The sequence below is a fragment of the Oryza sativa genome, chromosome 6 (assembly GCF_034140825.1).
Source record: "Oryza sativa Japonica Group chromosome 6, ASM3414082v1".
In the NCBI taxonomy this organism is placed as follows: Eukaryota; Viridiplantae; Streptophyta; class Magnoliopsida; order Poales; family Poaceae; genus Oryza; species Oryza sativa.
Window position 1 is genome coordinate 4,008,240 of NC_089040.1, and position 16,399 is coordinate 4,024,638.

The 16,399-nt window shown below is 44.6% G+C and overlaps 3 protein-coding genes and 1 pseudogene across 7 annotated transcripts; all 4 read left to right on the plus strand.

Moving 5' to 3' along the window:
• Window positions 1–1,273: 1,273 nt before the first annotated feature.
• Window positions 1,274–3,519, plus strand: LOC4340287 (protein LATERAL BRANCHING OXIDOREDUCTASE 1-like; annotated as a pseudogene).
• A 1,517-nt stretch (window positions 3,520–5,036) lies between these two features.
• On the plus strand, window positions 5,037–9,660 carry LOC9272431 (protein LATERAL BRANCHING OXIDOREDUCTASE 1). 2 transcript variants are annotated; one of them, XM_026026268.2, is made up of 5 exons: window positions 5,037–5,217; window positions 6,228–6,540; window positions 6,649–6,908; window positions 7,107–7,434; window positions 9,249–9,660. In XM_026026268.2, the coding sequence occupies exons 2-5, from the start codon at window positions 6,310–6,312 to the stop codon at window positions 9,489–9,491; spliced, it is 1,062 nt and encodes a 353-aa protein (XP_025882053.1). In that variant the 5' UTR covers window positions 5,037–5,217; window positions 6,228–6,309; the 3' UTR covers window positions 9,492–9,660. The 2 variants fall into 2 exon arrangements, with proteins under 2 accessions (XP_025882053.1, XP_015643580.1); XM_015788094.3 differs by having other exon boundaries at window positions 5,047–5,217; window positions 6,265–6,540.
• LOC136356940 (protein SRG1-like) lies at window positions 8,633–12,553 on the plus strand. 4 transcript variants are annotated; one of them, XM_066311565.1, is made up of 7 exons: window positions 8,633–9,737; window positions 9,840–9,990; window positions 10,187–10,316; window positions 10,758–11,028; window positions 11,122–11,381; window positions 11,601–11,925; window positions 12,046–12,553. In XM_066311565.1, exons 4-7 carry the CDS (start codon window positions 10,804–10,806, stop codon window positions 12,286–12,288), a joined length of 1,053 nt encoding a protein of 350 aa, XP_066167662.1. In that variant the 5' UTR covers window positions 8,633–9,737; window positions 9,840–9,990; window positions 10,187–10,316; window positions 10,758–10,803; the 3' UTR covers window positions 12,289–12,553. The 4 variants fall into 4 exon arrangements, with proteins under 4 accessions (XP_066167662.1, XP_066167663.1, XP_066167665.1 ...); XM_066311566.1 differs by lacking the exon at window positions 8,633–9,737 and having other exon boundaries at window positions 9,821–9,990; XM_066311568.1 differs by lacking the exons at window positions 8,633–9,737; window positions 9,840–9,990; window positions 10,187–10,316 and adding an exon at window positions 10,386–10,602.
• A 987-nt stretch (window positions 12,554–13,540) lies between these two features.
• On the plus strand, window positions 13,541–15,930 carry LOC4340290 (protein LATERAL BRANCHING OXIDOREDUCTASE 1). Its single transcript, XM_066311569.1, has 4 exons — window positions 13,541–13,870; window positions 14,211–14,449; window positions 14,577–14,904; window positions 15,405–15,930. The coding sequence occupies exons 1-4, from the start codon at window positions 13,622–13,624 to the stop codon at window positions 15,654–15,656; spliced, it is 1,068 nt and encodes a 355-aa protein (XP_066167666.1). The 5' UTR covers window positions 13,541–13,621; the 3' UTR covers window positions 15,657–15,930.
• Window positions 15,931–16,399: the final 469 nt, after the last annotated feature.

Sequence of the window (16,399 nt, forward strand, 5' to 3'; positions counted from 1 at the left end):
CATTAACATCTTCAAATCCAGCCCTGAGTTGAGGCCTCCATTTCACCATTTGTCACTTCAACCCATAAGTTTAATGCATGTCATCTTAGATTCTTGGGCAGTGGCAAACAAATGGAGGGCAGGCTGCGTCTGCTGCAGCCAAAGTAGATGCTTTACTGTCCCTGAAATACAATCCCAGCATGTGCAACCTTTCCATTGAAATGATTTAAGACGATCACTATCGATACAGATCATGGCAGATCGCCCAGCAAATTTTTTAGACTAGAAAATGACGGAAACAATTTGCAGGGTAAACAAGTCGCCTGAAATGGGATAATAAAACTTTTTAGAATATCCTTCCGGTTAAAAATATGACAGTTGAAGACCTCCGGGTCTTTCTCAATGCAACATCGTTCCATCGTCAAAAACTATCCATTGAAGTGGAGTCTCACAGTAAGCTTGTCCAACAGATCCATTCCTAACCTACATGTGTTTAACAAGTTGATCATCAGTCCTACTTAATTACCAGGCCACACTCAACCTTTTTAACAAGCTAATCTCATCGTACCATATTAAAGAAAGAAATCAACGTGAGCGGTGCAGGCCATAAACAAATTGACAAATCCGCGAGATCCAATGAAGCACATTTACATATGGATTCCAAATCTAATAAATCCAAATGGATTCCACCTTGTTGAAACTATAAAAATGGAGCTTATTTGTCGGTGAAGCTCATGGTTAATTTGATGTATTTGTTAAAACTAAAGTTCGGGGTTGTAGATGAACTCCCGAAGTTCAAGTATATCCCCGAATCCATCCTGATTTGAAGCCCAAAGTAGACTGACGATTCAGTCACTACAATGCGATCCTGGGCACATGTTTCCTTTGCTCCATTGAAATTATTCAAGACGATCACGATCAGAATAGATCATGGCACGGATCACCTAGCAATTATTCTACACTAGAAAATAGCTGAAACAATCTGCATGATCACCAAGTTGACGGGTGATGAACTGATGATAAGCTTTTTTCCTAACAAAATATCATATGGTTCCACACTCGATTTTATAAAAGATACAGTGTGGTGTTGTCCAATGTCTACACCGCATGTTAACGATTGCGTCAAATAAAAAAAATCTATACTCCCTCCAGAATATAAGCATTTCTAGCAATGAATATGGATATATAACTATCTAGATTCATAGCTAGAAGTTTATATTTTGTAACGGAGGTAGTTTATATTTTGTGACGGAGGTAGTATAACGGAGTTAAATCCAGACTATTTAAATACTTAATGAGTAGAGGCTACTGACAGTGAAGCAAACACACACACAGTCACAGACCATGGTGCACCCAGCTCAGGGCCAGATGGTGCAAGACCTCGCCGCCGGCGGCGAGCTCGGGGCGCCGCCGAGCAGGTACGTGCTGCGGGAGAAGGACCGCCCGGTGGCGGCGGCCGGCGCCGTGCAGGCGGCGCAGCGGGAGCTCGCCGCCATCCCCACCATAGACGTGAGCCGACTGGCCGCCGAGAGCGGTGACGACGTCGTCGACGACGGCGGCGAGGCGGCCAAGCTCCGGTCGGCGCTCCAGTCGTGGGGGCTCTTCGCGGTGACCGGCCACGGCATGCCGGAGCCGTTCCTCGACGAGATCCTCGCCGCGACGCGGGAGTTCTTCCACCTCCCGCCGGAGGAGAAGGAGAGGTACAGCAACGTGGTCGCCGCCGCCGACGCCGACGGCGTCGGCGCCGGCGGCGAGAGGTTCCAGCCCGAGGGCTACGGCATCGACCGCGTGGACACCGACGAGCAGATCCTCGACTGGTGCGACCGGCTCTACCTCCAGGTGCAGCCGGAGGAGGAGCGGCGGCTGGAGTTCTGGCCGGAGCACCCGGCGGCGCTCCGGGGACTCCTCGAGGAGTACACGCGGCGGAGCGAGCAGGTGTTCCGGCGGGTGCTCGCCGCCACGGCGAGGTCGCTGGGGTTCGGGGAGGAGTTCTTCGGCGACAAGGTCGGCGAGAAGGTGACGACGTACGCGCGGTTCACCTACTACCCGCCATGCCCGCGGCCGGAGCTCGTGTACGGCCTCAAGCCCCACACGGACAACTCCGTCCTCACCGTCCTCCTCCTCGACAAGCACGTCGGCGGCCTCCAGCTGCTCAAGGACGGCCGCTGGCTCGACATTCCGGTGCTCACCAACGAGCTCCTCGTCGTCGCCGGCGACGAGATTGAGGTAATAGTTATAAAAAGTTGGTAAGATAGATTATGATAATAATAATACATAAGAGTGATACTTCGGTGCTTTCTATTGGTGGTATTATACCATCAGTATTATAAAGGATAATTAGTAATTTACTATTATAATGATTAAAAGTTACTTTGTTATTTATGTTTTCCTTGTCTAAATAGATATATGATCATTCATTGATTGTGTTGGCATCGCTTATATTTCATCGAAAAAGAAAAAAAAAGAGAAGAAAAAAAAGGTTTAGTCATTGCTAAATAACGTTTATGCCCTCGCATCTATTTTTTCTAATACTCCTCCACGTTTCTACCACCGCTAACTAGGCTGGTAGTATAAATAGATCTGAGCTCTTCAATCAAATGAAATTAACACTTTAAATTGATTTCTACTACCAGTAGATAGCCCTACAGTGAGGCTCCATGCGTAAACATGGAAGTTTAAATTCGATCTACATTTACTAGCTGATTTTATTGTTTCTCTTTTCTAGTTCTAGATTAAATTTAGTCTTTCTATAAATTTATGTCATCCCATTTGATATTACTATTTTCTTAATTTTTTATAGCTATTTGAGTAAAAAAATAGATCTGCTTGAATAAAAATTTAAGTTGTTTGCATTGCTTGGTGTTGCAGATCATGAGCAAGTGTTCATGGCGCCGGTGCACAGGGTGGTGACGAGCGAGAGGGAGAGGATGTCGGTGGTGATGTTCTACCAGCCGGAGCCGCACAAGGAGCTGGCGCCGTCGGAGGAGCTCGTCGGCGAGGAGCGGCCGGCGATGTACTAGAAGCTCAAGGCCAAGGCCTTCGGCGACGGCTTCTGGGACGCATTCGCCGCCGGCGAGCGCACCATCGACTTCCTCAAGGTCAAGGTCGAGCACCAGCAGCAGCAGCCGGAGGCGGCGGCGGCGGCGGCCGTCTCGACCAGCGCGTGATGTGATGGAGGAATCTAGCTAATTAATCGCGTGGCCTGCATGCTTAAACTAAAAAAATATGTGGAATAATAGATAGAATGATAGATGTTCACGTTGGTGTTTACTAGGTTGGTTGAGACGTATTACGTGAGTCTAATAATCTACTACTCCCTCCGTTTTACAATGTAAGTCATCTAGCATTTCTCATATTCATATTGATGCTAATAAATCTAAACATATATACTTATTTAGATTCATTAGCATCAATATAAATGTGGAAAATGTTAGAATGACTTACATTGTGAAACGGATGAATTATCAATAATGTGTTGTATCGACTGTGTCATGAACTGTGTTGATGATGAAAAATAAAGTTCACTTTGGTGTGAAGAAATAGATCGATCTTTTACTCTCCACATGAAGGGGAAATCAATTTACAACCAAAGTAGTACTCCCTCCGTTTTAAAATGTTTGACACCGTTAACTTTTTAGCACATGTTTGACCATTCGTCTTATTAAAAAAATTATGAAATATGTAAAACTATGTATGTACGTGAAAGTAAATTTAACAATGAATCAAATGATATGAAAAAAAATAAATAATTACTTAAATTTTTTGAATAAGACGAATGGTCAAACATGTACTAAAAAGTCAGCGGTGTCAAATATTTTGAAATGGAGGGAGTATATATATATATTTTTGCTTTGCATATATATCATCAAAATGTTTCTAAACATATGTTATAATATGCAATATTTGAAAACCTGAAGTCATAAATTTGGTTATAGTACTATTTGTAACTGAATTTGTCCTCCTGTTTTTTCTCGTTGTGTGTAGATCAACTGTATCAATGTTGTACTGTAATATCTTTTCGGATTTTTTTTATAATTAATTGAGTGGTGTTTGAGGAGCCAAAAGCAAATATCGCACGCGCACTTGAGTCCTCAAAAATAATTTAAAAAATTCGAGCTCCAATCATGCATGCCGTTTGGGCTAAAGCTAAATTCCGCATTTGATGTGAAAACCATATCTTTTGTTCTTATATATGATTATTAATATTTTCTCCGTATTTTAATATATGACGTCATTTATTTTTACCAACGTTTGACTATTCGTCTTATTTAAAATATATATTATTATTATTATTTTTATTATGACTTGAGTTATCATCAAATGTTTTTAAGTATTATATAAATAGTTTTATATTTACACATAATTTTAAAATAAGACGAATGTTTAAATGTTGGTTAAAAAGTCAACAACATCATACATTAAAATACAAAATACGGAAGGAGTTTAAAATATAAGAGAATCGTGCCGAGCCAGCCTAGCTTGCAGATGAGCAGGGGCTCCAATACTGACGCGTCGCCGGCGTACGTCCTCGTCCGGCGAGCCGCCGTGTCCGTCCATCAGTGCGCCGCCGCCGCCACTCTTTGTTGTGATGGATCACAAGCTATGCATCGCTATCGATCTCTCTCGATCTCCCTTATATGCATCATAGCCGGGATATAGATATTAAGATATATCGTTGTGGATTGGATGCGTACAAACGCCTCATTATTGATGCTGCAACTTCTCCTGTTTGTCCCTTTGCAGAGCAGAGAAATCAATCAATCAAAATTCAAAATATCAAATGGTGATGAAAATCTTACTCGAGATGGAAAATTTCAGGTTTGGTTGGATCAAAGCTCACCGGAGCCGGTGAAGAACGGGAGAGATCGAACTGAAAAGTGAAAAAGGCCTAGTTTTGATCATGGGCCACACGTTCCAAGGCCGCCACTGATGGTCCGGCCCGGCCCATCTAAGCCCACCACTTATTGGGCTCTCGCGGGCTCGCCGCGGCGGCAGTTGGGCCGCGCGATGGCAATGAGGAGCTTCGTCGGAGATGGAGGTCGGGTCGGGGGGCTTCGGCGGCGGCGGCAGGTGGTGGCCGTGTGGGACTATGGAGGCGGCGGCGGCGGCGGCGGCGAGCAACCGATTCCATTTCGCGGCAATGGCGGCGGTGACCGGAGGAGGAGGCGCGACGAGGCTACTTCCTGCGGGTTGCCTCGATCCCATCTTCTTACGCAGATAGGGAATCGGGGCGGATAGGTTTGTGCCAAAGCAGCTTCGGTTAAATTTTTTGTTCTTTGAAAAGTTTGGGGGAAATTTATTTGGGATTAGTACTGTGCGAATGTGCAATGTTTTCAGGATTGATTTTGTGCAATCCAAAAAACAGGAAGAAAAATCCCGTAGGAACAAGAATCGTTCGTTTTTTTTAAAAAAAAAAACAGCACACGGTATTAGGGTTCCTTGCATAGAATTTGATATGAAGCATGCCACTTTCAAAGTAGTAGAAGATGAACAAGATTGCCATGAACTATACCACTTTCAAATAAAAAAGAAACAATATTGTCATGAAGTACACCACTTTCAAATTAAAAAGAAACAAGATGTCATAGAATTTGATGTGAAATACGCCACTTCCAAATAAAAAAGAAGCGATATTGCCAGGTTCAGTTAATATGCTCCTTCAAGATGTTAAGTTATTCTGGAAAGGACGTTATCACAAGCTTAAATTTAAGGGCCTGTGCTGTGCATCATCGGTTGCTCAACCTCTCAAGTTGAAGTTGGCATGTTGTATGTTGTGTAACACATGGAGTGGTTTTCTGATTCACATGGTATATTGAATCTTTATTCTTCTAGGTGCTTATATTTTTCATTGTCCGGCAAAAGTATGCCGCCCAAATTAAGACCAAGGAGAGGTTACAAGTAATAAATAAACAAACAAGGTTGCTGTGCCACCAGAAATTAGCCCAACTACCTAAGGATAGAACAAACAGCCTGCCAACTCCAGGCTAGTACACAGCTGCGCTCTAGGTGCTTATATTGAAGTTAGGGAATCAGATGTTGAGCTTGAATTTAAATCTTAATTGTCAGCCACTATTGGGCAGTTCCTAACTCTGCTCCATAAATGTCAAATTGCCTTTTTTTTTTGGTTAATTCAGCAATTTGGTTGCAACTTACAGCATTTTTTTATACCAGGTATAAATTGTTTTCATTACATGACCACTTGTGCAACAATGGCAGTATTTTTACTCTTTTTTCGTACATGGTCTCAGACTCATATATAGTAACTTCTCCGTATCAACTCAACAGCATTGAACAACCTAAGTCCTGAGACAGTACCTGAGCTACATCCGTATGGAAGGGAGCATGGAGGATGTGAGATCAACACTACTTGTGCAGGAGCTTGCCGGCATGAGAAGCAAATCTGTGCCAAGACAGTACATTGTGCAACAAGAAGACCAACCGACCATTGCAGCCACTGCATCATTCCCCATTGTTGACCTTGGTCGCCTGTCCCAACCAGATGGTGATGCCAATGAGGCGGTGAAACTCCGGCAGGCGATGGAGTCTTGGGGCCTTTTCATGGTAATAAGTAGTCAGTGTACCTTTGATAGATTTTTGTTGAACTGCCTTGGCTTCTTTAAATAACATGATGTCGTGGCTTATATTCTATATCTGCAATTGTGTTCTCAGGTAACTAACCATGGCATAGAAGATGCTCTGATGGATAACGTGATGAATGTGTCAAGAGAGTTTTTTCAACAGCATCTTGGAGAGAAGCAAAAATACACCAACTTGATTGACGGCAAGCATTTCCAGCTAGAAGGGTATGGAAATGACCAGGTGAAATCTGATACCCAAATCCTGGATTGGTTGGATCGATTGTATCTGAAAGTAGATCCAGCAGACGAGAGAAATCTTTCCGTTTGGCCCAAGCATCCTGAATCTTTCAGGTAATATCACAAACACAGTGTCAGAGATGTTTTACGATTTGTTTACGGCGATGGTAAACAACTTATAAGGCCTAGTTTATGGTTGCAACGTGTCACAAAAATTTAGTACTCCCTCTGTCCCAAAATTTATAGTTCAAATTATGTCAATAAAACACTTTCGCCAGTACCAATCCATTATGCGAATTGACTCTTATGTAGGGATGTTCTGGATGAGTTTCTCATAAAATGTGATGGAGTTAAAAACAGTCTCCTTCCATCAATGGCAAAGCTCTTGAAACTCAACGAGGATTACTTTGTCAGACAATTCTCTGACAGGCCTACCACTATTGCTCGATTCAACTACTACCCTCAGTGTCCAAGGCCTGATCTTGTCTATGGCATGAAGCCTCATTCTGATGCAACCATTCTTACAATTCTTATGGTTGATAACGACGTTGGTGGGCTACAAGTTCTTAAAGATGGTGTCTGGTATGATGTCCCAACTAAACCTCACACCTTGCTGATCAACTTAGGAGATCACATGGAGGTAAATATATCTGTCCACGAATGCTGTTTTTCTTGTCACCATTGCATCATGCTATCTTAGCTCTTGCTAAAACTCACTGTCTCACTGTGAGCTTCCCCCTTTTTTGTGTGTGGGTGAACTTACTGTGAGCGGAAGAGGGGAGTTAAAAAGCAAAAAAGCCCCCCGCGTCGCTTTCGCGTCGGGTGGCTCGGGGGCGAAAAACCCTAGCCGCCCGCGCCTTCTCTCCCTCCCTCCCCCCACCTCGCTGTCGCTGGAGCCCGCCGGCGGCGAAGCCGGCAGCGGGCAGGGAAGGCGGTAGCGAGGCCTTCTTCTCTTCGTAGCGTCTCCCTCCTCGGCGCGAAGGACGAAGACGACGAAGCTCTCCACCGGCGTGGTCCGTGGCAGCTACGGCGGCGAGGTGGGGAGGAGACAGCGGATTCGGAGCCCCCATGGCCGGATCCGGCCCTCCCTTGCCTGGATCTGCGCGGCGGCGGCGCGAGGAGGCCTGGGGCGGCGCGACGGCATGCGGTCGTGATGGCGGCCAGCGGCAAGGCGGCGAGGTGGCGGCCGGCTACGGCTAGGCCGGCCCAGCACGGGCGCGGAGGCGGTGGACGGCTGAGGCTCGGCGTGGAGGCGCGCGGAGGCGGCTCGTCAGCGGCGGGCGCGCGCGGCGGATGGCTGCGGCTCGTCGTGGCCGGCCCGGTCGCGGAGGCGGCGGGCAGCGCAGCCTGCCCGGAGCGGCAGCGGCGCCCCCGCTCACTCGCTCGGCCTGGCCGCTCGGCGCCAGCCCATGGCGCGGTGGGTCGTCCAGGCCTCGGTGGCGGCTCAGCTTGGTGGCCGGGCAGCCGGGATGCCGCCGCGGTGGCCAGGTGAGGCGCGGCGGCCGGACTTCGGGGGCGCCGGCGGGTGGTGCCGGTCCGGAGCAGCAGCACCACCGGCGGCCAGATGGCAGTGCAAAGGGAGCTGGCGGCGGTGGGTCGTCTTCCTCGTTGCCGGTCGGCACCCTCGGCCTTCATGGAGCTCCTCCCTTTCTTTGCGGGGAGTTTATAGTTTGGATTGAGGCGGTAGCTTGTCAGTGGGGGAAGCTCAGGCTGCCGAAGCAATGCCACCTAGTCCCGGGTTCTCCTTCGGCCAAATCTGGCGAGGCGGCCGGCGGGTGGTGGAACGGAGGAGTCCTGGGCCAGCTCTCAGGGGTGGTGGTTCGTTGAAGTCGGCCGATGGAGGGGCGTCGGTGCGGTGTGGTGGATGCCACGTGCTGCCATTTGTCTGTGTGGTGGTTCTGAGTTGGTGGACGGCGATCTGCAGTCAAGGTTGTAGGGTCCCAAGCGAAAGCCTAGTCCGGTGGTTCACCGGGCCGACAGCGGCTACGTCTTCGGGCGTCGTAATTTCCTTGGAGCGTTGTCGAGGGTTACCCTCTCCCTTTCTTGGCGAGCTTCTCTGGGTGAAAACCACATCTTTTTAGATGGGCGATGGCGGCATCCTGGATGTCGTGACCACCATGGTGGCATCGTTTTCGGAGCCTCGTCTCTGTGGTGTTGCCGTAGGCCTAGCGGCGTTCGGCCACATTTAGCGGGGGTCGTTTGGTGCTAGGTTTCACCCTCAGCGGTTTGTGCTTGGGTGGTAGTGTGTGGTGTGTGGCAATGCACCTTGGTGCATTTTGATGTTTTTTCTCTTGTAACTTTTATTCCTTCTTAATATACTCGGTTGGCCTCCTTCGGCCTTCCCGGCAAAAAAAAAAACTTACTGTGAGCTTGTCTCTACCAGTATGTTCAAGTTGTGCCATGATGCATCTCCAAGTTCTTGATTCACTGAACTACACATTCTTTTTTGTACAGATAATGAGCAATGGGATTTTTAAGAGCTCGGTGCATAGGGTTATGACAAATCCTGAAAAGGAGAGAATATCAGTGGTGTTGTTTTATTTTATGAATCTTGAGAAAGAGATTGAGCCAGCACTTGAGCTGATCGATGAAAGGCACCCGGCAAGATACAAGAGGGTGAAGATTATGGACTACCTTGCAGGGCTCTTTGAACATTTCTTGCAAGGGACAAGAGTGATTGACACAGTGAAGATCTGAGTCACTATGCCAGTTAAAATAAATAGTGATTGTGATATGTACTCTGTAAAGTTTATCAGAAAAAAAGAACTATTGTAGAGTATGAGTCACATGGTCGCATACTCATGTAATTATGCCATCCAGATCTGTAGCGTTTATCAGAAAAGAAAAATATTATTGTGAGGTTTCATTTTGTGTTTGCTGAGGATGAATGATGAGTTTTGTACTTGTACTACTCCAAACAGTTTGATGAGCTCTGCATGCTAGGTTAAAATTCTAACCTTGTGGAAGATAACTCATTGAAGTACAGTTGGTCAGTGTTATGGGTTGTGACTAATCAACTAACTTTTTTTCTTTGCTTGTTTCTAGATCCTTGGAAAGAAACTGAGCCAGACACAAGACTGCTAGTACTTGATATTTGAGAAGCATCCACCACTTTGCAAGGCAGCAAGAAAGTGAAGGCAAGAATCATTTAGCTGAGCCTTGTGAATTCTAGTACTTCAGTTGGACCATCTAAAAGGCAAGCATAATCATTTGACAGCTTCAGAGTTTTTCAATTTTTCCCTTGATCTACACATCTTGATCTTTTTTTTTTCTTTTAGAAAATAATACATCTTTATCTTCTTTTATTATGTTTGATCTTCTTTTGTTCGATAGGAATTGTGTTCTGTCTATTGATATGAGTGACTAATTGACTTTGTGTTGATTTCGAGCAGAATAGCAGCTCTCTCCAGGTTACTACTCCTGTTACTAACCATTGATAGAAACCGAGAGATAGTTGATCTGGTGCAGATCTTGTGTCACCATATTACACCAGTTGAAATATCTAGAAGGAGATAAGAAAAGGTAAGCAATGGAACTTGTTTTCCCCCATTCAGGCATTCAGAACTCAGGAGTCAGGACTAGCTCACTTCCACAATGTCAAACTACTTGAAATACCAGTCCCTTTCTTCTGCCCAATTCCACAATGTTAAACAGTTTGAATACCTTCGGTTTAATTTCAAAAAATGAATTTGAAGGTTCCCTTTCTTGTGCTCGATTCCACGATGTCAAACAGTTTGAATACCTATCCCTTTATTCAGCTCAATCTACATCTACATCTTATCTACAACGTGTCTTTTATTTCCACCATGTACATTGTGCATCCTTTCTTCTACTGTTGAATAGTAGCTGAGAAGCAGATTCCATTCACGTGCCTAATTTGTCAATCCATTTTCATCCAAGTATATCCAATTCAACATATTTGCAGGCTATAAATGAGTTGAAAGATCTCCTTTTTCTTTTCAGGCAAGAAGAAAATTAAGCAAAGAAAGATCCAAGAACAAGAACACTAATGGCTGACGAGTCATGGAGGACGCCGGCGATAGTGCAAGAGCTGGCGGCGGCCGGCGTCGAGGAGCCACCGAGTCGGTACGTGCTTGGGGAGAAAGACCGTTCTGACGAGCTGGTCGCCGCCGAGCTGCCGGAGCCCATCCCCGTCGTTGATCTCAGCCGGCTAGCCGGCGCCGACGAGGCTGCCAAGCTCAGGGCGGCTCTGCAGAATTGGGGCTTCTTCCTGGTCAGCTACTAACGCAGTGATCCTACTTTGCTTAATAAAAAACTTGCTACTTTGTATCAATTTCTCCAATTTTCCTGGCTGTGTGTGATCCAGCTTACCAACCATGGAGTAGAAACCTCTCTGATGGATGATGTGTTGAACTTGGCAAGAGAGTTCTTCAACCAACCGATCGAACGGAAGCGAAAATTCAGCAACTTGATCGACGGCAAGAACTTCCAGGTGGAAGGGTATGGAACTGACCGGGTGGTAACCCAAGATCAGATCCTGGACTGGTCTGATCGGCTGTTTCTCAGAGTTGAACCCAAGGAGGAGCGAAATCTTGCCTTCTGGCCTGACCATCCTGAATCTTTCAGGTCACCTACTCACCTTACAGTGATCGATGTTTTACTTTCCAGTTTACACACGTCTGAATTTCTTCCTACTCTTTTTTTTTGGTGCAAAAGATGGTGTTTTTATTGTTCATGTATTACTAACAAAGTAACAAGAATTGTTGTCTGAATTCAGAAAGAATAACTTGACGATGTATCGAGAAATGGTTTTACTGAGCTATTAGAGAGCCTTTTCTTCTGCAGGGATGTTCTGAACGAGTACGCATCAAGAACCAAAAGAATAAGAGACGATATCGTTCAGGCTATGTCCAAGCTTCTTGGGCTTGATGAGGATTACTTCTTCGACCGACTCAACAAAGCTCCTGCACTTGCAAGATTCAACTACTACCCTCCCTGTCCAAGGCCTGACCTTGTGTTCGGCGTCAGGCCTCACTCCGACGGCTCCCTCTTTACGATTCTTCTCGTCGACGAAGATGTCGGTGGCCTGCAAATTCAGAGGGATGGCAAGTGGTACAATGTTCAGGTCACTCCCAACACATTGCTGATCAACTTAGGTGACACCATGGAGGTAATTGGCATCTAGCATCCAAAACACTTTCTCTCTGAATCTGCAGAGACATCTGTAATATGATGATAAACCCAGGTTTCTGAATCCTGATGCATATTTGGATGCAAAATTTATGTGCAGGTATTGTGCAATGGCATCTTCAGGAGCCCAGTGCACAGGGTGGTGACAAACGCCGAGAGGGAGAGGATCTCACTGGCCATGTTTTACAGTGTGAATGATGAGAAAGATATTGGGCCGGCGGCTGGTTTGCTGGATGAGAATCGGCCTGCAAGATACAGGAAAGTGAGCGTCGGAGAGTTCAGGGCTGGGATCATTGGAAAATTCTCTCGACGAGAGAGATACATCGACTCCCTGAAGATCTGATTTGTACTAGTAGCATGATTGTTGCAAGCTCAGCAGCTTTCAGTAGCAAGTATTCCTGGGAAAATAAATATGTTTTTTTCCTTGAGGGAATTGCTAAAAGCATGTCGCAAGTTTTTTTTAACAAAAAACTTTCAAATGTAACTATAATATTATTAATGGTATTGTAATTAGACATTATTAATATTATAGTGTTATTATATTGTAATTATTGTATAATTGTAATGTAATTACACTATTAACTACATTGGATATGTTTTTTTTCCTACTTTTATCGATATAGCCATATTAGTACCAGTACTCTCACAAGAAAATTTTAATGCTTGCTTTAAGAAAGATAATTAGAATGTAAATAATGAGGGTAGCAATGTATTTTGCCGTGATTCCTAGTTTAGCTTTGAGTTTTTGTTGTAATGTTTGATCATTCGTCTTATTCAAAAAAATTATGGAATTATTATTTATTTTGTTTGTGACTTGCTTTATTATCAAAAGTACTTTAATGACTTATCATGTTTTACATTTGCACTAATTTTTCAAATAAGACGAATAGTCAAACGTTGCAAAAAAAAAAGTTAAAGCGACTACTAATTTAGGACGGAGGTAGTAAGTAAAATAAAATTGGGAGGGGGGAGTAATTGTTGCATGTCTCTGCAAAATCTCCCCGCTGATAATGGGTGTGTTCGAAAGAGATTTTTATAATGGGTGTGTTCGAAAGAGATTTTTTGGCAGCAGCTACGGCTGCACGCAGCACGCTACAGCGATTTTCAACTGCTGCAGCCACAGCAGCTGCAGCAAAACTGGCTGCCGAACAAGGCCAATGGGCTCGGCAGACAAACATTTGACAGTGATGTAAAGCTCAACGACCCATACCATATTACTGCCGGAGTGTCTTTTTCTTATGCTTATGCTTATGCTTATTAGCCAAATTTTAAATTTTTCAATCTTAAATTGGAGTTGATTTTGAGGTTTTTTATTGAAGTTTATTTTTCAACCTTTGCTTTTATTTTAGATTGTTAAAAATACATATATAAAAGTTTTATTCACAAATTACTATTCGTTTGCAAATATACCGTTTCGCTTATTCGATGGGTCCGTTCCTGTGTCTATCATGACAAGGACCGTGTGTTTGATCCTCTCTGACTAATGAGTGGCACTACCATGTCTTCCCACATCCCTGACCTACCAACTTGTTTACATAAAATCTTTCATCTTGACTAAACCCTGACCAATTTCACTCTGTCATCATCCATGGCCACAAAACAATGCCGAAATAAGATAAAAACCGGCTGGCTAGGAATCACCTGACTGAACAGAAGCACTGCGCGTTCAGACAACCATGGCTGACGGCCACCACTGGAACATTGTCAAGATACCGCCGATTGTGCAGGAGCTCGCCGCCGGCGTCCATGAGCCGCCGAGCCAGTACATGGTCGGCGAGAAAGACCGCCCTGCCATCGCCGGCTCCGACATGCCTGAGCCCATCCCCGTCGTCGACCTCAGCCGGCTGTCTGCCTCCAATGGTGAAGACAGCGCCGGCGAGCTTGCCAAGCTACGCTCCGCCTTAGAGGACTGGGGCCTCTTCCTGGTAAATAAAAGTACCACTGCATTCGTTTCATATTATAAGTTATTTTGACTTTAGTTAAAGTCAAACTGTTCCAAATTTGATTAAATTTATAGACAATTTTGGTAATATTATAACATCAAATTATTTTCATTAAATCTATAATTGAATATATTTTTATAATATAGTTATCTTGTGTTGAATATATTACTATTTTTTTCTACAAATTTAGTTTAATTTGGAGTACGTTTTTCTTTAACCAAAGTCAAAATGACTTATAATCTGAAACGGATTGAGTATTACTTTTTTTTTTTGGGTACCTATGGTACTATAAGGTGCAGGGTTATTTGGTACTATAATGGAGGGGAGCATTCTCAGTGAGATGATCAATGTGACAAGAGGATTCTACAAGCTCCCACTGGAAGAGAAGCAGAAGTACTCCAACCTGGTGAACGGCAAGGATTTCAGGATCGAAGGGTACGGCAACGACATGGTCGTGTCAGAGAAACAGATCCTGAACTGGTGCGACCGGTTCTACCACATCGTTGAGCCTGAGTCCCGGATAGCCCATAGCCTCTGGCCAACACAGCCTCCTTCTTTCAGGCACTGAATCTTCCTAACCTTGATTAATCCATTGTTCACTCTGCAATCTACACGCATGATTAAGAACTTAAAATCTGTCAAGTTCTGCCAGTACATTTGTCTGAAATTTCCTGTTTCTTTTATACAGAGATGTTCTGCATGAGTACACTATGAGGTGCAGGGAGATCACCAGCCTTGTGCTCGCCAGATTGGCCAGGCTGCTCGGCCTGCGAGAGGGCTACTTCGTCGACATGTTCGACGAGGACGCCACGACGTACGCGAGGTTCAACTACTACCCTCGCTGCCTGAGGCCGGAGGATGTGTTGGGCCTGAAGCCACACTCCGACGGCTCGGTGATCACCGTCGTCTCCGTCGACGACACCGTCAGTGGGCTTCAGGTGCTGAGGCAAGGCGTCTGGTACGATGTGCCCGTCGTCCCCAATGCTCTGCTCATCAACATGGGGGATGGAATGGAGGTATATATACATTTACTCCATCCGTTTCACAATGTAAAACTTTCTAGCATTGCGCACATATATCTAGACATATGTATGTATTTAGATTCATTAACATCTATATGTATGTGGGCAATGCTAGAAAGTCTTACATTGTGAAACGGAGGGAGTACTTGTTAGTGGTTGTTTATCCAAGGATACTGCACCCATGTAACCCAAACCAAAATATTACGGTGTTCCAAAAGTATTCTACCATGATTCCTAAAGTATATCATGATTCCTTTTATCTTCTCCTGAAGAAATCTTTGGAGGGATCAGAGATTTGGGAGATCTGAACAACAATCTGAATTGCACGTAAAGTAGACCTGTAAAGCTTCAATTTTGAGTACATCATCATTTACACGTCTGATTATATTTGATCTTTTAGGGAATTAGTCCGACTAAGTAGCAGAGGTCGGAGATGTAAATCATTTCCATTATCTAAAAAGATATGACTAACAGACACCTATTCTGGGATGCAGATAATGAGCAATGGGTTGTTAAAGAGCCCGGTGCATAGGGTGGTGACGAACGCCGAGAGGGAGCGAGTGTCGGTGGTGATGTTCTACGCGCTGGATCCGGAGAAGGAGCTGGAGCCGGCGCCGGAGCTGGTGGACGATGAGAAGAGGCCGAGGCAGTATGCCAAGATGAAGATCAAGGACTACTTAAGTGGCTTCTACGAGACTTTTGCAAGAGGGACACGAGTCATCGACACTGTCAAGATGTCAGAATGAGATTGTTGTCGTAACGGTGTTGGATCGGTGGAATATAGCTTTCTAATAACTAGATGAAACCCCGAGCTTCGTTGCGGGCACATTTGAGAACATATGTAAATATGCATATTAGTATGAACAATTAGATTGTATTGTTTGAACCTAAAAACAAAATACATACCGAGCAAGTTAAGCTGCTTCTCGCTATGTCAGGACAGCTATATAGCAATCCTTTGTATCATTCCTAATTGTTCAAATAAATTAAAGTGATATGACATATAAGTATTGGCTGCAAGCATGATGAATCTTTTCTTAAGAAACTAAGACAACAGTAAATGTATAGGATAGTGATTCTTTCTTCAAGTTTAGAGAAACCAATTGACAAAACTTTCATAGTGCTCCTGCTTGGTTCAAATTAATCATAATGTATACTCAAATAGAATCCGGTCAAAATAACTGTTAAATTCAGGCTTACCAAATAAAATCGAACGTATGATGAAAAGATTCATGCAAAGGGGAAGAGACTTGGTTATAGTGGGGATTGTAAAGGGGCTTATTAAAAGGTTTGGAAGAGAATCGCAAGAGGCACATGAATCGTATTAACCATCGCACCTCATGTCCCAATTGATTTGGCGGTTTCTGCTGTAAATTAATGCATGTGATTAAGGGAGGGGAAGGGGAAGGAGCAAGGTGATTACCATGCATGCTGGGCAAAAAGATGAGGGATCCAATGGTGTAAATCTGATTTACATATTGATCGAACA